The 21849-nt window shown below is 45.1% G+C and overlaps 1 protein-coding gene across 2 annotated transcripts in view; it reads right to left on the bottom strand.

Moving 5' to 3' along the window:
* Positions 1 to 628: 628 nt before the first annotated feature.
* LOC116983886 overlaps positions 629 to 21849 on the bottom strand; it is a 76237-nt gene continuing 55016 nt past the window's right edge. For both annotated transcript variants that reach the window (XM_033037777.1, XM_033037778.1), the window contains exons 14-19: positions 20112 to 20597; positions 19261 to 19310; positions 18890 to 19017; positions 9381 to 9543; positions 4461 to 4485; positions 629 to 1122 (exon numbers count right to left, since the gene is read on the bottom strand). In XM_033037777.1, the coding sequence (XP_032893668.1) occupies positions 1040 to 1122; positions 4461 to 4485; positions 9381 to 9543; positions 18890 to 19017; positions 19261 to 19310; positions 20112 to 20597 (935 nt within the window). In that variant the 3' untranslated portion in view covers positions 629 to 1039. The remainder of the gene's footprint in view (positions 1123 to 4460; positions 4486 to 9380; positions 9544 to 18889; positions 19018 to 19260; positions 19311 to 20111; positions 20598 to 21849) is intronic.

Here is a 21849-nt window from a genome sequence, read left to right as displayed (position 1 = left end):
CGACGGAGATGCGATTTTTTTCTGTATCGTATCTCCGTCCCCACTGCGGCCTAACATCGTGGAGTGGCACGGCAGTTCCTGGAGACCAACCCGGCGCTCTCTTTGCCAGAGATCTCTTTGCCGGGGATCGACTGTGGAGAGTAACTGCGGGTCTGTGGACTTTAATATCATGGAGACCGCGGTGCCTGGTTAGAGACCGATTCGGGAGCTCCAAGCCTCGGAGAGTTTCAACCATCCCGACGTGGGAGTTTCGATCACCCCGACGCGAGGGCTTCGGATCATCGACTGTGGGAGCTTTGATGGCCCTGAATGTGAATGGTTCGACAACCCCAACCGTGGGAGAATAAAGAGGGAGAAGAGTGGATTTTATTGCCTTCCATCACAGTGAGGAATGTGGGGAGGCGCTGTGGTGGATGTTTATATTAAATTTTATTTCATGTGTCTGTGTGCCTTGTTACTTTTCACTTAGTATGGCTGTATGATAACTCAAATTTCACTGCACTTTGTGGTACATGTGACAATAAACTGACCTTGAAACCTTAAAACCTACTTGGTCTGCAGGTGCAATGTGGAATGTGGAAAAATGCTGCCATCACATGTGAACGCCCTCCTCAATGGAATTCAAAGGAATTGTAACAGCAGCTAGGCTAATCAAGATTTGGTTCTGCTTGAACATTTAGCCACCCATCTAACTACCACCTATTTCCCAGATCTGCTTCCCAACCAGTAAACTAAATAATTTCCCTCTATTTCCTCCTTTAATTTTATCTTTAATTCCCACTTGTATTTCACTGGACTTTCATACTTCCTATTTCCTTTGTTTAATTTTAAAGTATTATTATTGCATCTAAAGATTTAAAAGATGACATCAATGATTTAAACTACAAACTATTGGTTGCTTGTAACAGATAGTGAAGGAAGCTTTTTGATGGGTGCTGGGTATGAATAGTCATCCCATCAACTCAGCGTGGTCCTGTTTTCTCGCAGGGCTTCAGAGGCACTGCCACAGTAAAATCCACGCTGACCACCATCTGTTGCTTCACTCACATTCTCCCTCATCTGTGGTCTCCTGCTTAAGCTTCTCATTTGAGCTCGTGAAGTCCAGGCAATTTATGGCATCTCCTGTGAGAAAGAGAAGTTCCCATGGTAACACATTTTATTTTAAATATTTGTTTTTAACTTATTCTTTGAACAGAATTTCTCAAAACATGCATTTATTCCATCACACTGATCAGCCGCTCACAGCGGATATATACGGGGTAAGCTTTGCTTCTGATGTCCACAGATATTTAAAGGCTGCAGGACAGGTCAATACAGTGGTTAAAAAGGGCACAGAATATAAGACCAGGAAGGTTATATTAGAACTATGTAAAACACAGATAAGGCCACAGTTTGAATACCGCACGCAGTTCTGGTCACCACATTACTGGAAGATATGATTTCACAGGTGAGGATGCAGAGATTTAGGATGTTGCCGGGACTGGAAAACTGGCTCTCGGAGATGAAGGGAAATTTAAACTAAGACGCATAAGGTTATGAAGATCAAAAGCAATAGGATGAGTGGTCAAAAACCAGGGAGCAGAATAGTTGGTGTGTGGGTTAGTCAGAGATAAAGGTGATGAGGGTCTGCAAATGACAGTCCCACAAGGTGGGATAGACAGAAACCATCATCATATGAAAGAAGTACGTAAAATGCAGTTACCCGCAGGGCTGCGGACCACGGCAATACGAGACAGAATAGTCTCGCCCTGTTTTGCAGGGTTGCTGTGATCCAGTAAAGCACGCTGACATTGTAAAAGATACCAGCATGGTGCACAGCCACACCAACGAGGCAATGATTGAGACCGTGCTCAACACAGGCGTCTAAAAACATGGCAAAGAAGCAGGTTGTGGGGAGCGACAGAGAAGTAGTTACGGAGGAATCACTAAAGTTGCAGTCACCAGTAATAGAGTGCTTGGAATTTCAGAAACTTTGGAGAAATGTGTACAGGATCATGAGGGGAATACGTAGGGTGAATGAGCAGAGTATTTTAGCCAGAGCTGGGGAATCAAGAATCAGACGGGATAGGTTTAAGGTGAGAGGGAAACATTTAATAGAGACAAGAGGGTTTTATGGAACAAATTGCCAGAGGATGCAGATGAGGCAGGTACTAAAACAATGTTTAAAATAAATTTGGGCAAGTACATGGGATAGGAAAGGATTAACGGGATATTAGCAGGTTGGACTAAAGTAGATGGGGCTTCTTGGTCAGCATGGGCAAGTCAGGTTGAAGGGGTGGTTTTCATGCTTATGACTCTATATGGAAGATAGAAGACAGGCACTTTGTTGCACCCTGTTGTCTTAGAATTGGTGAGTTTGTGGAGCCTTTTCAGAGTTGACAAATAAAGCAGGAAAACCTCTTCCTCTATAGGTAACAGTGCAAGACTGGCAAAGTTTGCAATAAGGCAAAAATATTACTATCGTATTAATAGTTACTTCGTTTGAGAGTAGTTAAAAAATAAATGAAATCACTCCATTTGCCGTGGTGGGATTCAAGTTCAGTAAACACAACTGCCAAGAGCACGGCAAAGTGGGAGGAAAAATCGGTGGTTTAAATTGCATTTAGTCTAATGCTGAAGATTTATCAGGTAAGGGGGACAATCTTGGCTGTGGATGTTTAGGATATTATGGCCGTAACAGAAACATGGCTGAGAGAAGGGCAGGGCTGGCAGCTCAGTGTTCTAGGGTACAGATACCACAGGCATGGTAGATGTACAGGTAAGTGAGGAGAAAAGTAGTCTTGATGAGGGAGGACATAACAGCAGTGCTTCGAGAGGAGAGTTTTCGGTCATTATCTAATATGGGCTACATGAGTAGATCTTGGAAACATGAAGGGAACAATCTTTTTAATGGGATTATTTTATAGGCCCGCAGTAGTTAACGGGAATTAGTGGAACAGATGTGTAGGGAGATCGCAGATAACTGAAAGAATAATAAGGTTGTATGTGTGGGAATAAAATAGCTTCCATTCTATTGACTGGATAACCCACGGGGCAAAGGTCTTGAATAGGTTGGAATTTGTTTTTAAAATGTCCAAGAAAGCCTCTTTGATCCCTTTGTAGAGGGCCCTAATAGAGAGCGGGCAACACTGGAGTTCCTGTTAAAGCAAGGTAGGGCAAGTGTTTAAAGCGTCAGCATGGGAGCACTTTGGGACTAGTGACCATAATTCTATGTTGTAAAGTAGTTATCAAGAAAGATAGGATTGGGCCATGTTAAGATCCTAAATTGGGGGGAAATTTGGAGGGGGATATTGCAGAAGTTGATTTGGTAAGATCAATCGGGAAGCTTCTACAAGTGTGCAAGAAAGAGTTCAAGGACAGCACGCTTCTACTGGGATGAAGGGCATGGCTGGCAAGTTCAAGGAATCTGGTTGATGAGAGGTGTTGCTGCTCTGGTCAGGAAAAAGGAGGCCTACATCAGGTGTAAACAGTCAGGATCAAGCAAATGCTTCCGTAAGTATAAGGAACACACTTAAGAAGGTAAACAGGAGGACAAAAATAAGATATGAAATGGATCTAGCAGGTAAGGTAAAGGAAAATACCAAGAGGTTGTGCAGGTATATTAAGAGAAAATGGATGGCTCGGTAGAGAACTGGTCCCTTTAACAGCCTGGCCATATATGTGGGGAGCCACAGGATATGTGTGAGGTTGTAAATTAATATTTCTCTTTGGTTTTTAAGGTGGAGATGATTATGGAAGTTGAGAAATTGGGGGCAATGAAATATTGGACGATATACAAATTACCAAAGAGGTGGTATTAGCACATTAAGGTGGATAAATCTCCAGGGTTTAACTGACTACATCTTCGAAAGTTGTGAGAAGCTAGGAAAGATATTGCAGAAGCCCTTGCTTTAGGTGAAGTTCTGGAAAACTGGAGGTTAGCAAATGTTGTACTGTTATTTAAGAAGAGTAGCAAGGACAAGCCAGGGAACTGCCTGACAAAGGTTATGGGTAAGTTACTGGAGGGGATTCTGAAGGACAGGATCTACTAGCATCTGGATAGATAAGGTCTGATTAGGGATAGTCAGCATAACTTTGTGCATAGGAGATTGTTGCTCACTAATCTGTTTTTGAAGAAGTAACAAGAGGATTAATGAAGGCAGGTTGGTGGATGTTGTCAATGTAGACTTTAGCAAGGCCTTTGACAAAGTCCTGCGTTGTAGACTAGTCTGAAAGACTGGATCGTATTGGATCCAGGGAGAGATAGCCAATTGAATACAAAATTGGCTCGATGGTAGGAAGCAAAGGGTGATTGTGGGTTGTTCTTCAGACTGGAGACCTGTGACTGGTGGTGTGCCATAGGGATCTGTACTGGCCCCATTATTGTTCATTGTTTATATAAATGATTTGGATGAGAATGGAGACAAAGTTGGATCCAGAATCAGAAGCCCAGGCAGAATTCTGAAAGTAAATGTTCTTACCTTTTATGTCTGTGTTTTGTTTCCACTGTTGTAGAGATAGGAAGGAATAAAGAAAAAGGTCAGCCACAAATACAATACAGGGTACAGTCAATGCATCGGACAGCTATAATTCAAATGTAATCACTCATAGTCAAGGAAGTGGTAAGAGTGGAAGTGTTCAATAAAAAGAGGATTGGGCAGAGTTGATGTGGATCTACAAGAGGGAAATCATAGTCACAGAGGCATGTAGCATGGCAGCAGACCTTTCGGACCATCACATTAACCGATCAGCACCCATCTGATTGTTAAAGATTGACCCCATCTTTCAGCTATTGTCGAGTCTTCTATGACGAAGCTCATCTGGACAAGTCTTAAATGCTGTCAGCAACTATGCTTCCACCATTCTCTCCCGCAGTGCATTGCAGAAACTCACCACTCTCTGGTGAAAAGAACCCCCTCAGATCCCTTCTGAATCTCTTACCCCTTACCCTAAATCTATGTCCTCTATTATTACCTCTCTCTGATATGGAGAAGAGTTTCCTCCGTCTACTCAAATTGTACCCTGAAAAACTTTAGATACCTCAGTAATATCCCCTCTTCTCCTCCCGAATAAACAGACCTAGCCTCATGACTGAAACGATCTATCCCAGGTAACATGATCATGTGATCATGTATCCCATTCAATGTGATCATGGCTGATCATCCACAATCAGTACCCCGTTTCTGCCTTCTCCCCATATCCCTTGACTCCGCGATCTTCAAGCGCCCTATCTAGCTTTCTCTTGAAAGTTTCCAGAGAACCGGCCCCCACCATCCTCTGAGGCAGAGAATTCCACAGACTCACAACTCTCTGTGTGAAAAAGTGTTTCCTCATCTCCGTTCTAAATGGCTTACCCCTTATTCTTTTAGGAGATTGGAGCCAGCAGAGGATAAGGGGAACCAGTGGATGTGCTCATTTGGTCTTTCAGACCTGAAGTGTCTGTTCCCCACAGATGCTGCTTGATCTGTTGAGTTTCTCCAGCACTTTGATTTTTGTTCCAGACGCCAATCATTTGTGTCTCTGAATTAAAATTTCATTTTTCTGGATCTGGGCCAGCACTTATTGCCCATCTACAGCTACCCTTGAAAAAGTGGCAGTGAGTCCCTTCTTGAACCATTGCACCCCACTGGTGAAGCTGCTCCCACAGTGCTGTTGGGGAGGGAGTTCCAGGACCGGCAAGGAATTTTCCAAGTCAGAATGGTGTGTGACTTGTAGTGGTGTTGCCTTGCACCTACTTCCCGGTGCTTCCTGGTAATAAAGTCATGCGTTTGTGAGGTGTTGTCAGGGTAGTCCGGCAGGGTAACTGCATTTTGTAGATGGGGCATACTGCAGACACAATGCACCAGTGCTGAAGTGAACGATGTTGGTGGGATGATAGACAAGCTGGCTGATTTGTGCTGAATGATGGTGTGCTTCTCGAGAGTTCTGGAGCAGGCATTAAGGCCAGAGAAGAAGGTCCTTCACCGTGTGGTGAATCTTTGGAATTCTCTCCTAGGAGCTGTGGAGGTTCAGTCGCTGTACATTTACGGCAGAAATTAATGGAGCTTTTATTTGTAAGGGAATCAAGAATCACAGAGTTAGTGCAGGAAATTGGCACTGAGGTAGAAGAACAGCTGAGGTCTCATCGAATGATGGAACAAGCAGGTTAGGCTGGAGGGTCTGAATAGCCTGCTCCTGTTGCTATTTTCAATATTTTCCTAAGAGGACAGGCACCAGACCTTTAATCCTCAGATGCTTTTTTATTCTTGTAATAGCTCACAATTCAATCTCATACGTCTCTATTTGGGCTGTGAGTTAATATCATCAAGGACTCACACCATCTTGGCCACACTCTCTTCTCACTGCGAGCATATGGAGGAAGGCACAGGAGCCTGAGAACCATGAACTTCAGGTTCACGAACAGTTTTTACCCATCAATTATCAGGTTCTTAAACTTTACGGAGTTTTACAGATTTTGACAGCTTCTGAACATGTACAGTTTGAGATCGTAGGAAATAGGATTACAGATTCATACCACACAGAAACAGGCCCTTCGTTCCACCAAGTCCACACTTTTTGCCCATCAACACTAATTCCATTTGTCCACTTTCGGGCCATATCCTTCGAAGTCATGCCTATTTAAGTGTCTGTCTAAATGCCTTTTAACCAAAGTACCTTTAAAATGTTGATGTGGCTTTGCACATTTTGTGTATCTGTGATGATAAAAGGCAGCTCCATGAGAAGAAACCGAGTTTCAAGTAGATATTGGAAACAAGGTAGGATATGCAACATCATCGGTAAGGGCAGCACAGTGGCGCAGCGGTAGAGTTGCTGCCTTACAGTGCTTGCAGCGCTGGAGACCCGGGATCGATCCCAACTACGGGAGCTGTCTATATGGAATTTGTACGTTCTCCCCGTGACCTGCGTGGGTTTTCTCCGAGATCTTCGGTTTCCTCCCACACTCCAAAGACGCACACATTTGTAGGCTAATTGACTTGGTATAAATGTAAGTTGTCCCTAGTGTGTGCAGGATAGTGTTGATGTGTGGGGATCGCTGGTTGCTGCGGACGCAGTGGGCCGAGGAGCTTGTTCCCGCTCTGTATCTCGGAACTAAACTAATCCAGTGAAGGTTTTAAGGGTAAACAGCCTGCCCACATTCATTACAGCGCCCCATGGGAGTGGGAGTAAGTTGCTGCATCATGGACGATGGGAAAGGAAACAGAGAGTGGAAGCAGAAGCTGTGGCATTCACAGACCGTTGCTCATGATCCAGTGAAACTCCTGCTGCTTCCCTGTGGTACTTTGTTCCACTGAGTCTATATGGCACTGTGCGGCTCGTACAGAGCCACACTGCATGAGCGACTGACTGATGTTACATCGAGGTTTCTTTCCAAAACAGAGCAATATCAATTATGTTGTGGAGCAGCAGTAGAGTTGCTGCCTTACAGTACCAGAGACCTGGGTTCCATCCTGACTATGGGTGCTGTCTTTACAGAGTGTACGTTCTCCCTGTGATCGTGTGGGATTTCTGCAGGTGCTTTGGTTTCCTCCCACATTCCAAAGATATACAGGTTTGTAGATCACTTGGCTTCTGTAAATTGTTCCTTGGGTGTAAGATAGAACTAGTGTGCAGGTGATCATTGTACAGTGCGGACCTGTTGGGCCAAGCGGACTGTTTCCATGCTATATCTCTAAATGAAATAATTGACAATGTTTAGCATTGTCTGTAGAGTGAAGAAATTCCACAAGTACTTGACCAGCCAGAATGTTATGATTTTCAAAATCTTCTGTGGGGTATTTTTGGTGAATTCAGGTAGATATCTCAAATGGCATCAGACAGAGTTCAGACATAGGATTTGGTATATATGCATACAACCAAGGCCTGAGGTACACTCAGAAATCAGATGCACTCCATTGACTGCAACCTGACACCTCTATGTGAGACTGTGGTGAGATTGTAGATGGACTGTACTTCAGTCTCGCTGCCATGGCAAGGGCTATAACATTACCCTCTCATGCATATTTGAAAGCATTCTGCATGAAGAAGGTGAAGATAATACATTGTTGACTTTGTGCAGGAGCACTGAGAATGATGTGATGCAATTTCTCTAAATATGCAGCTTGTAGGTCACTCAAGGTGTATATTGCTGCAAGCAAGTTGCTGGAAGTTCTGTCTGAATGCCTTGGAGCAGTTGGGCTGAAGGAACAAAAGCAACTCAAGTCATCACGAGTATCCACCTGCAGGTTCTCCCAGGGCTTGGCCTTGGCCAACTGTTGATGATGGAACGTAGACACATAATGCTGGAGTAACAACTCAGCGGGACAGCCAGCATTTCTGGAGAGAAGGAATGGGCGACTCCACTGGCTGTTGATGATGGACATGGATATTGCAGTTCCGTCCATGGGAAAAGTCATTATGATGGGTGTCCATTTTTTCCAGATAGAAGCAGCTCCTTTGGATTCTTCAACCTCTCGAACATGATTTCAAATGTGAGAAAGATCTTTGCCAAACGTAGTTTCTCAGTGTTACTTGTGAGAGACAATGGGAGCAACTTCACCAGTGTTGGCATTGTCAAATTCCTCAGTGATTACAGAGTCGTATGTGTGCATGTCGACCCGTTGCAAAGGAAGAGGCAGCTTAGGCTTGACATAGGCATTGGGTAATGACAGAATTGCTTTTTCACTGTCAGAATTCACCACACATGATCACAAGACAGATCAAAGTAAAAATGGATTTGTACTAAAAAATGCATGTATTTTCTGCTGAAATGGTTTTATTGACTGCCTGGGGTTATGAAATGGTGCTGGTATGTTACAGTGTAGGGTGGGGAGGGGTAGAAAGGATGAATGGTTTTGTGAGGGGGATGGTGAGAGTGAGGGTAGGGGAAGGGAAAGAGGAGAGAGAAAATAGGATTGGGAAATGGCAGGATTGGAAAATGAAAGAGACAAAGGAAGAGAACAGGGGAGAAGTACTGGGGAATGTGATGATGGAGGGTGGGCAGTTGCTTCATCATTGCCAAACCCTGTTAATATCTTGTGAAGCTTTAGCTCAGAACAATAAATAGTTGCTTACATAAATAAATGCAAATCACACCTGACTAACAGGAGCAAATGCCTTATCAACACTGTACCTTAATGAAAACTGGCTATACCCAAGATTGCGGCTGGTGGCTTTCATTCACCGCTCATCTCAATTTTGATGTCATCATTGCATGCTCCTAACTCCTGGTGTTCAGGACAATTAACATTGTTGTCTCCCATTCTTTCTCCCATGATTTCTCCCATTCTCCTCTGCTTCTTTGTGATTTTGTTCTTCCCATCACATCTTTCACTCTCATGAGCTGGGCTCAAATCAATGAGTAAATAAAAGATTTTAAATGTTATTGAGAGTTCCCAAGTGTTCCTGTAACTACCGACACTTACCATTTTACATGTTATTCCCTCCATGGGTGTGGCGGAAAATTCACCTTCGGGTTTCACACAAACAATCCTTGTGATACCTTTGGTTTCTTTGATTAAATCCAAGCACTCAGTGCAGGGATATGAGCTGGTGTACAATGTTGCATCTTTCAGGTCCTGTTTATGCCTGCCGTACAAACACAGAAAATGTTTTTGCTTCCGATTGTGTGAATTAACCACAGGAGAGAAATACAGACACTGGGTTGAGCTCCAGCTCTAGTTTAGTTTTGGAAAGAACTGCAGATGCTGGTTTAAATCGAAGGTAGACACCAAATACGGGAGTATCTCAGCGGGATAAGCAGCTTCTCTGGAGAGAAGGAATGGGTGATGTTTCGGGTCGAGATCCTTCTTCAGACTTTTTAGTTTAGTTTAGTTTAGTTTAGAGATACTGCATGGAAACAGGCCCTTCTGCCCATCAAGCCCATGCCGACCAGCGATCCCCGCACACTGACGTTAACCTTCTGGAAAATGCATTTGCCAAGATAGCCTGGAAATAGCAGGCAGTGGTCTTTGTTATAATTCATCTCATTATACTGGCAGGACTCTGTGGTCCGGGACACTTTGGGACAAACTTAAGCTGCTGATGGGACATCAGTGAAAGATGCACTCTGGCATGCCCAAAACTTGCTGGTCTTCTAGTGCGAGGAGCTGTCCATGTTTGGATGCCACTGACTGGCAGCATAAAGTAGACATATTCCATAATGTAGGGTCCTCATACCAGTGGAAAGTGGCACAGCTGGTAGAGTCACTGTATCATAGCTCTAGAGACACGGGTTTAATCCTGACCTTGGGTGCTGTCTGTATGGAGTCTGCACAGTCTCGCTTCAACTACTCTGGTTTCCTAAATCAATCAGCCTCTGTAACTTGCCCCCACTGTGTCAGTGCGTGGTAGAATCATAGGAGGATTTACATAGGGGGAGTAGTAAAGAAAATTCCTCTTACAAATTGTGAGTGTTCAGAGTTCGGAGGTGAGAGTCATCCTCCATACAACCAACCTTCACGCTCGATCATGAACAGGGAGCTATTGTGATGCTGCTGATTACTGTCCTCACCCAGAACTTCCTCTTCAGCAAAATAAATCACGGAGGGTAGCCGACACAGGGGAGGGTCCTTCACAACTTTGTGTCTCAAGTTCCGAAATGAGATTACCCATGCAGCGGAGGTAGAAAGGGCAGCCCCACAGAAAATGGATCTCAGCTGGTCCAGGTTGTATCTTGGGATGCTGAGGGAAGGAGGGAAGGAATTGTGGAAGACATAAACTTCCCAACATCCTTAGATTTAGGTCTGATATGTGAACGATACTAGACTTCATTAATGGGGGCACTGAATACAGAAGTAGGGAGGTTATGCTCCAACTTTATAAAATGTTCAACATACCTCAGCCGGAGTACAATGTGCAGTGCTGGGGAGAAGTAGAGGAGATTCACCTGGATGTGGGGCAGATCAATTATGAGGAGAGACTGGAGACACTCGGATCGGAGGGTATATAATTGAGGTATCCAAAATTATGAGAGGTACAGATCAGATAGCCCATGGGGAAACTTTGGGCGGCACAGTGGTGCAGCGGTTGAGATGCTGCCTTACAGCGCCAGAGACACAGTTTCGATCCTGACTGGATGCTGTCTCTATGGAGTTTGTACATTCTCCCCATGACCTGCGTGGGTCTTCTCCGGGATCTCTGGTTTCCTCCCACACTACAAAGATGTGGAATTCTCTGCCACAGAAAGTAGTTGAGGCCAGTTCATTGGCTATATTTAAGAGGGAGTTAGATGTGGCCCTTGTGGCTAAAAGGCCTTGTGGCTATGGAGAAGAGGCAGGTACAGGATACTAATTTGGATGATCAGCAACTATTTTCTATGTTTCTATGTTTCTATGTACAGGTTTGTCGGCTAATTGGATTTGGTAAAATTGTAAATTGTCCCTGTAGGATGTAGGAGTAGTGTGCAGTGTGTGTAGTGTGTTTCACACCTCTGTAGTGTGTAGGATATTGATAGTGTACGGGGTGATCGCTGCACCGCACGGACTGAGTGGATCGCTGGACCGTGCGGACTCAGTGGGCGAAGGGCTTGTTTCCACGCTGTGTCTCTAAAGTCTAAAGTAAACTAAATATCAGAGGACATAGATTTAAAGTAAGACATTAACAGGGGATATGAGGGGGTCCTTCTTTACCCAGAGTGAAGTATTTGGAATGCACTGTCAAAGAAATTTATTGAAACGGGGTCACTGACCACATTTGTCCAGCTGAGCACTTGAATTGCCAAGGAATAGAACGTTATGGGCCAAGTAATGAGAAGTGGGATGGGTGCCCTGGATGTGTTAGACCAAACGGCCTGGTTCAATGTCATATGATTCTATGACTACAACATTATCTTTCTGTTCCACAGCCTAAGATTGCTCTGTTCATCTACACTATCCTTCCATTTACAACATATTCTTTGCCATTCCCACATGTGTGACACCCACAGTGCTGATCTGAATCCAAACAATGAGAACACTGATTATCTTCTTGTGGCTGAGAACTTTCTTTCTTGCTGTCAACCACCCAGTCAATTTTGTCATTTCACGCAAACTGATGATTGGCCCACATTTAAATCCCACACTTAATTTTACTTCGGAGTCACGTGAGTGACTACGTGAAGAACCCGCTCAGTGCGCAGGCGCGACATTACGCCAGCAGTGCAACAGCGGCTGCCACGGGAATTAAGCTGTCCTGTTACAGCATGAACCGGACCGTCAGGTGAGTACCCTGAGGTCGGGTTTTCTTTTACAGGTGAGCCTTTTTCTGCTTGTGTTTTTTACAGGCAGAGAAAAAGGCTCTGGATAAAACTGTCCCCCGTTTTCCCGTTGGGGAGGGGGGCAGCAACAGGCGGTAGGAGCGTTACCCGGTGTTCCGTAATTCCCCGACACCGTGTCGAGGCCAGCCCGCTAGTACCTGAAGCAGCGGGCTGGACGCATAGCCACTCGAGAGGCATCCGGCAGGTGTTCCCGATGTCGGACGGGACGTCTCTCCACCCGCACGGGGGGAGAGAGAGCCGCCTGAGCCGCTGGAGCGGCTCACGGAGCAGTTGCCTGCGAGACGCGCTGCTTGAGGGGCGCTCTCGCATCTACAAGGCAAAAGCTCCAGAAGAACCTGTCTTCCGCTCGACTCCAGCGGAGGAGCGTTCCATTGCAGAGGGGGCAGCAACAGGCGGTAGGAACAATTACCGGTCGCCCCGCTATCCCCATCACCGCGCCGAGCCCAGTCCCGCTAGTGCCTGAACTGCGGGCTGGATGTCTAGCCATCCGAACAGGCATCCGGCCGGTGGCGTCCGATTCGTCGGACGGGGACATGTCTCCACCTAAATGGAGGAGAGACAGCCGCCTGAGCTGCATCCAACAGCAATTGGAGCAGCTCCAGCGAGATGCGCAGAAAGAGCGCTCTCGCGGAGGGAGGTCAGGCACCCCCTCCACAGTGCTTCATGCACTGCCCTCTGCTCCCTCATTACTGGAGGCTAGCATTGGTGACCAGGGCTGGGCTGATCTGGAACAGGGGCAGGCGGACGAATTCGGGAGTATGCCAGGGTTGCAGGAACATGAAGAGCTGTTGGGTGTGATGGACCGCTTGTAGCAACCCCACGGGCTGGAGCACCGCTGGAACCAAGAATGGCGACCAGCATCAACCATTACTGGAAAAGGTGCTCGCTGAGGTGCTGAAACAACACAGCACCAGAAAATGGTGAGGCCCTCAAAGTAAAAAGTGTCAACAGCCAAATCTGGGGGCATGTGGGTCACACATCCAGACCCAAGAACTCAAGCTACAGCGGATCCTAAGGCTCCTGACGTCAGCCATCACAGCCTTTGCTCGTTCCGTGGAGACCACGGAGATGGATACCTGCCAGCAGGATGTGCTGGCATTAATGTGTACCACACAATTTGAGATCAACAATCTCCGGAGGGAAACATAAGACCTGCCCTCAATCCCAAATTTGCTGGCTTGTGTAAAGCCCCAGCTGCGGAGACGGACGCGCTGCTATTTGGGAAAGATTTCAATAAAAACTGAAGGAGATGCAGGAAGCATCAAAAACCTTCGGCCTAATGAGGGCAGGCCCCGGGACGAGCAAACCAAGACCTCCGATACCCAAGTGGCAGCACCCCACGGCATCCACCAGTCGACGTCCGCAATATGGGACTGGTGAACGCTTGGGGTCCGCACATTATCCCCAAAGATCTTTCAGATCAGGGCCCGCAGCGGACCCTCTGGAAAATGCGCCTCCCCCCAACATCGCCAGCACGTCAGAACAAAATCTTCAGGAAAATGAAGAAACAGAATCGCCAATAACCATGGAGGTAGGTGGGTCTGGTCCCTACCAGCATATAGAGAATAAGGGTGCTTTATTAACAGGGGGGAGATTACACTTGTTTAAAGAAGCATGGGGTATGGTCACGAGTGACAAGTATATACTCAACAACATTACAGGATATAAAATACAATTCATGTCAGAAAAAACGCCGCCAGTTCAACAATGGCCCCAAAGGGTATTTCTCCCTCCGTCAAAGAGAAACGTGAGGGACAAGCTGAATTGGTGAGACTTATCACAAAGGGGGTCATCGAAAAGACCAAACATGAACCTTTGGAAATTGTATCGAATATATTCACTAAAACCAAAAAAGATGGTGTCTGTCGCATCATCATTGACTTAACATCACTAAACAAATTTGTTAAGTATATACATTTCAAAATGGAGACATATGTTACTGTCAAACAACTGAATCCCAAAGGACACTTCATGGCAAGCATTTATCTTAAAGATGCTTACTATCTAGTACCCATATACAAGGATCATCGCAGATACCTAAAATTTATCTGGATGGTACAAAGCATTGCCCTATGGGCGAACTTCAGCCCAACATTATTCACCAAAATATTGAACCCAGCCATGGCAATACTAAGAAAACAAAAACATATTGTCATGGCATATCTGGAGGATATTCTCATAGTAGGGAAAACGATGGAATTGGCTGTGGCAGCAGTATCGGCTACACAATTCGGACCTTTGCACTATCAAAATATTTACAGAGAGCAAAGGTAGGGCAATAAAATGACATACAGGTCACTATGATCGTGTCATGAACTTACCCACTGAAGCAATATCAGAGCTACAGTGGTGGGCAAAAAACGTTTGGCATAGTTTCAGCCCTATCTTTATCACTAACCCTACTTTAGTTATTCAAACAGATGCCAGTGCTCAAGGCTGGGGAGCGACTAACTCCATATCCAGCACAAGTGGTAGATGGACTAAACTAGAGTCATCATTACTACTTACACTGGGCATTAACTATCTAGAAGGTACACAAAATTGCTGGGGAAACTCAGCGGGTGCAGCAGCATCTATGGAGCGAAGGAAATAGGCGACGTTTCGGGCCGAAACCCTTCTTCAGACTGATCTATCTAGAGGGCTATCTGGGATAACTATCTAGAGATGTTGGGCGCCTTTTATGGTTTAAAAGCATATGTATCTAATATGCAGCACTTGCATGTTCGGTTACAAATTGATAAATACTACGGTGATGGCTTATATTAACCATATGGGTGGCATAAAATCATTATCATGCGACAAATTGGTCAACATGATTTGGCAATGGTATGTCGAAAGACATATTTGGCTATCAGCTACTTACCTACCAGGTAAGCTAAACACCCATGCCATGAGAAAATTAAACGACTGGGTTGCAAGTTTGAACAGACCTTACCTGGAACTGGGATTGTCCAAACAAACCATCACCACCATGTCGGCATCCCTTCGAACATCCACCAAGAGGCAGTACTTAACCAGCATCAAAAAAGGGAGAAGTACTGCCAGGAAACATGGACAACATACGCAACAGCTACAGCCACCAACATACTGGAGTTCCTGGCCATCTACACCACGCTGTAGGGATCAGCTACAGTGCCATCAACACAGCGCAGAGTGCTCTTTCTGCTTATCTCAAACCAGTGGCAGGACAACAGGCGATGGGATCCCATCCACTGGTGGTAAAACTGATGAAGGGCATTTACAATATCAAGCCCTAAGCCCAGGTATACAAATATTTGGGATATCAGTGTGGTCCTGACATATCTCAGGGAATGGCCACCAGCCAGATCCCCCGGCCTCGAGCAAGCTACACTAAAAACGCTTATGTTAATGGCACTTGTATCTGCTCAGAGGGTCCAGTCACTACACCTATTGCGACTGGACAACATGATGACAGCTCCAGACCAGATCTGTCGTTATCCAGCGACTGGTCAAACAGAGCAGACCAGGAACACCTAATCCAGTCGTGGCTTACCCACCAGAACCACGGTTATGTGCCATGACCTACCTACTATCCTACATAGACACAACCAGAATATTCGAGGGAGATGAAAAGCCTTGTGGGTCAGTCACAAAAACCTTATGGTGGGGTACGAGCCAAACCATTGCGAGATGGCTCAAGCAGGTGCTAGAAACTGCTGGGATAAACACTAACATGTACAAATTTTATTCCACCAGGGCAGCATCCATGTCGACGGCTAAAGAATGGACATGCCTATACACCAAATCCTGGCTACAGCAGGATGGTGGGAAGGGAAAAGACCGTTCAGAAATTTTATAATAAGCCGTTGGCAAAACCTGGTTTATTTGCAGTAAAGATTTACGAACTGCAAATATTTAATTTAAGCCCAGGGGAGCAACTTAATTCTTTGTTGTTATTGTTTAAAAAATACCATTGTGTTTTTCTACAAATAGACTCATTGGTTCATTACGATAACACTTCCTCCCTCAAGAACTTCGGCAATGAGTGAAATGAAACTGTTACACGGTTTGAAATCACAGAGCTTTGAAATCTTCACGTAGTCACTCACGTGACTCCGAAGTAAAATAGTAAGATTAAACGAGAACTTACCAGTTTGAAGTTTGATCTGTATTTTATGAGGAGTTACGATGAGGGATTACGTGCCCTCCGCTCCCACCCTCATTATATGGATCAAACTAATAAATTGATGTCTCCTTATCTTAACTATGTTTACTTCAAAATAACTGTGTCTATCTGTGATTCCACACCGCTGCTTGGAAGTATGCCGCGCCTGCGCACTGAGCGGGTTCTTCACGTAATCCCTCATCGTAACTCCTCATAAAATACAGATCAAACTTCAAACTGGTAAGTTCTCGTTTAATCTTACTATTATAGGTCACGAAAACCAAGGAATCTATATAATATACCGTTGATCGCCCTTGAGTGGGGGCGCTGTCGAGTATGGCTGCCCAGTCTGCAGCTGTTTGTCCTTTCACCCTTTTTTATTATTTTTAGTTTACTAAAAGTTTAATCTTGGAGGTCTTCTAGTTTTTTTATGTGGGGGGGAAAGGGGAAACTGCTTTTCTCAGTCCCTACCTGGTTGGAGATGCGGATTTCTCCGGGCCGCATCTTCGCCCTCTCCTCGCGGCCTACCAAATGGGACCGGAGCGGCATTTTCTGCTGGGACCGGCCAGAGCTTCTGCTTCGGCGGCGGCGGCACAGCGCTGGGGCATCATCGCGGAGCGGGCTATGCCTTGCCTGGGTCGCCGTGTGGTGGGCTTTGGGGTGCTGTGGCCACCGACTCCAACATCGCAGAGCTGTCGTTGCGGGGCGTCCAGCCGCGGGCGGCGCTGAGTTTAAACACTGCGGAGCCTGGGATCTTTCGCTGAGATCGCCTGTGTTGGAGCTCCGACCAGCGCGGCCTGTGGACTTCAGGAGCCACGGTCTCCGGTAGGAGCGGCCGTTCCGGACACTCCAGGCCGCTGAGAGTGTTCTCCCGACGCCGGGGCCCCATCATCCAGCGAGAGGGACTGAAACATCGGGCCGCCGTTGCGGGGGCCTCAGATGGGCTCCGACCATGGGTGAACATAGAGGAAGAGGACTGGACTTTGTTGCCTTACTTCACAGTGGGAACCATTGTGGGGGGATGATTTTATGTTTAATGTCAAATTCTTTAATGTTGTGTTTTATTTTTATTGGTGTGCTGCAATGGCAACTCAAATTTCACTACACCAATTGGTGTACGTTACAATAAATGTCCTTTGTCCTTTATGTTTGCTGTGCTTCCCATACTCTCACAAGGGCTTCCATCCCTCTTCTCCCTTCCCACTCACCGAAGTCTTGTTTACCAGGCTCCCATTAACTTTATTGGAAAATGTATTATTTTGCCATGTAACGTTAAAGAGAAAAATGTATTAATTGTGGTGGAGCATAAAAGTTAGTAATTTTTTTAGATATCTTCAAATCCGAGACTATGTGAAAACACACACGCAAGACTGTCATTCTATGGGCCCAGATATATTAGACGAATGCATGAATAGAAAGACGGATACAAGTAAGTTAATATCCTATATTTACAATACCCTTTTAACTGCACATATCCCACCTTCGGAAATAATTAGGCGAGCATGGGAAGATGAATTGGGTCTATCAATTTCAAAGGATAATTGGAGGAAAGTCTTTTATACATACATTACTGTCCTCTTGATGTTAGGCACTCCCTGATACAATTTAAAATACTGCACAGACTTTATTACTCAAAGTCTAAATTGAACAAGATCTTCCCAAATGTCTCTCCTATTTGTGATAAATGTCTCCTCCACGAAGCAACTATAACCCATTCTTTTGCTTCCTGCACAAAGTTACAAAACCTCTGGAGGGGAATTTTTGATACCTTTTCCAAAATACTTAAAACTAAATTGGACTCTGATATAAAACTGATCATATTAGGTATGTCAGAGGCCTGTTCTAACCTCAACAGTCCCCACAGTGAAGATGTGGATTACAGATATGTTCGAGACACCACATTTGGAAAACATTAGGCTTGTCTTGGCGGAAGAAACAGATCAATTTCTTAAGACATGGACACCCTTTACTGAATTTTTACAATAGTATGGTTAAACACACATCTAAATTTAAATCCGATGCTACGTTGATTGAGGGGGGGGGGGGGTGGAGGGGCAAGGTATTTCTCCATCTTTTCTTATTCCTCTTTCTCTCTGCTGCACTGCTTTGGTAGCTTAGGGGACTTTTTCTTGTTCTTTTCTATATCCTTTCACTTTTTCCTTTTTTTTTCTTGCTTTCCCTTTGTTTCCTTTTTTCCATTTTTTCAAATTAGGATATAAGGTTAAAAATGAAGCTGCACAATAATTGTATAATTCTAGATGCCGAACATTTTATCTTTGTACAATTGCTTCTAATAAAATAAACATTAAAAAAAAAAATGTGGTGGAGCATTAATTGTATACCATCCGATAGTCTAGAGGAGAGACCAGCAAAACCCGAGTCTTGGGCTTGCCAGATTGAAGGTGATTTTCTGTATTTTCATCTTTACCTAAAACACCAAGACAGAGACCGCTACCAGCCGAGTACATGGGAAGGGGTTTAGTGTAGATGGGCATCCAGTAACTAGCATGGCCGCAGTTGGCTGAAGGGTATATTTCCGTGCTGTGTCTTACCTGAAATAAAGAGCGTTAGCCTCTGCACAGATGAGCAGGTTGGGGTTCTTAGTCTCACTTTGGTCGCGACTTGAAAGGTAGCAACCATGGTAACAACCTCGTGGAAAACCGTTGTAGCCCGTTGCCACCTGCAGGACAATCATGGTTAGAATGATTCTGGAACAAGACAAGGCCCTCCCACTTCTGACGGACCCATTCCCCTGCATTCCTCAAATGCCTTCCCTGTGATGGCCACGCTGTCTATATCTGTGGCTTCACAAGCATGACCTCATCCATTTATTTGGAGCAGGAACGCTCTTAGAATGTCAGTGAATAGTGTCATTTCCCAAATGAGCATAAGAAGTTGAGACAAATTCACATGAAGTACTCACAAAGCATTCGTCCTGGCAGATTATCGCTCCAACTCCGCGATCTGGACTATCTGAAACACAGAAGTGTCGAAGACCATCACCTGAGGCTGTGCAGCCGAATGTCTCTGATGCTATCAGAGCTCTGGATGTCTCATATCACAATATTCACCTCTATTGGGTCAATAGAGACCATCGTTTTTGGGACAACTTTTTGCTGGGCCACAAGCTACAGGAAGAAGATCATCCCACCTAGACTGCAATCAGCATATACAACATGCATCAGCGTTTCTGCAGGGAGGTCCATCTTTTTGATGGGTCAGCAATGAGATCACAGAGCTGGGCAGCTTAGAAACAGGCCGTTTGGCCCATCATGTCCATCCTGACCACTATCTAAACTGGTACCCGGACGTGGCACCGACAGACAAGAAGCCCAAGCAAGAAGTCGAAGCCAAAGAACCGAATGGAAACGAGGCCGAAATGCCAATAAACCGAAAGAGTCCGAAGACGAAACGCCTACTAACCAAAAGGATGGGACGTCTAAATGCAAACCAACCGAAAGGGTGGGACGCCTAAAAGCCAACGAACCGAAAAGCTGCATCGCCTAAAAGCAAACTTACCGAATGGCCTCTCTGTCAAAACGCCACCTACCCGAAAAGCGGCGTCGCCTACAAGCCAAAGGACCGACTGCCGCAAAACAGAAAAGTACAATAACGGACATGACGGCAACATCATGTCCGTTATTGGACTTTTCTGTTGAGCAGCAGCGTGCTGTGAGTTTCTCAGGGGTGGCCAGCACTTTCAACACAAGGACTTGGATATCAGTAGACTCAATTCCATTAACCAAAATGGCGGGCAAGCAAACTGTTCCTTACCAGTTCTTGCAGCTAGAAGGAAGCACAGCTGCAAGGCATGAATATCCATCTCATCATTCTCCAAAGCATCATTGGGCTGTCTCCCATTCACATTGTCATTGTGACCTTCAGCTGATCTTTGGTGTTCAAAGCTGCCATCAGGACTGTTCAGTAGTTCACAATAGCATGTGTGTGCATTTTCTATCTCGTACATGAATTTGGCCTTGAAATCTTTTTCTTTCATATGCGATGAACCCAGAGCTTCCAGGATATCCAATATATTTGGTAAGTCAAAAAATGAGCTGCATTTTTTTTTGATTCGTGCTGGCTTCACAGCTATTTTTGGTGATATTTTCTTCTTAACTTTTTCTAAATTCAGTAATGGAATGTACATATCAATAATGACTTCTGCCTCAACAAACAGTTGAGTAACACGAGTGATGTTAGCCATGTCATCTTTCTTTTCCAGTTCCAGGTTAGGCCAATAACAAACTTGCTGAACACCACCTAATAGAAAATAGATTGCTTCATGGTTAAAAGTCAATTTAAGGGACACAATATGTGTTGAGAAGGCAATGAGTCTAAAAACCAATTATTGCTAATGGCCTGATGACCTGTATTCCAATGTTTTGAAAGGATGACTTTAGAGACAGTCAATGCACTGGTTGTCATATACAAAATTCAGAGAGACACAAGAGATAGCAAATCCTGGAACCTGGAGCAAAAAAATAATTCCTGGAAGAACTTAATGGATCAGGCAGCAGCTGTGGATGGAAATGGACTGTTGACTTTTTGGGACCTTGCCTCTGAACTGAAATGATAGAGAGGAGATAAACATCAGAACGTGGTGGGCATGAGGAGTGGGTCAAGAGCTGGCAAGCTATACGTGGATACGGGACTGATTGAATTGATTGAAAGATACAGCAAGAAAACAAGTTCTACGGACCACTGAGTCCATGCTGACCCATTCACGTTAATTCTATGTTATTCCATTTTGGCAACCACTCCCTACATACTGGGCCAAAGTCCAATTTAACATATTTATTATAAACCTACTGACCTCCACAGCTATCTAAAGTACACTTCCTCCCACCCTGCTTCCTGCAGAGACTCTATCCCCTACTCCCAATTCCACCTACGCCGCATCTGCGCTGAAGATGATGTGTTCCATACGAGGATATCTGAGATGTCCTCATTTTTTAGGGAACAGGGGTTCCCCACTGCCATCATAGATGAGGCCCTCAGTACGATTTCCTCGATATCTCGCAGCTCCGTTCTTGCTTCCCCCCAGTCGCAACAGGGGCAGAGTCTACCAAGTCCTCACCTTTCACCCATCACCCGTCGCATGCAGCACATCATCCTCCGACATTTTCGCCTCCTCCAATGGGAGGTGTTGCACTTTGGGGGATCGAATGTAAGGGGAGAGTATACAATTAATGGCAAGACCCTTAACAGATGAATAGACAAAAGGGTATTGGGGTCCAAGTCCATAGTAACCTGAAAATGACAACAGAGTGGTAAATAAAGTGTATGGAATGATTGCCCTCATCGGTCAGGGCGTTGAGTATAAGGGCCAGGAAGTCATGTTGCAGATTTATAAGAATTTGGTTAGACTACATTTGGTGTATTATGTGCAGTTCTGGTTGCCTCATTATGAAAAGGATTGGGAGGCTTTGGAAAGGTTGCAGAAAAGGTTTACCAGAATACAGCTTGGATTAGAGGGCATGAATAGGAATGTTACAACATTTTGAGGTTTAAA

The sequence above is a fragment of the Amblyraja radiata genome, chromosome 19 (genome assembly GCF_010909765.2).
Source record: "Amblyraja radiata isolate CabotCenter1 chromosome 19, sAmbRad1.1.pri, whole genome shotgun sequence".
Classification (NCBI taxonomy): domain Eukaryota; kingdom Metazoa; phylum Chordata; class Chondrichthyes; order Rajiformes; family Rajidae; genus Amblyraja; species Amblyraja radiata.
Note: the sequence above shows the minus strand (reverse complement) of the source record. Positions and strands in the feature narration are given on the sequence as shown.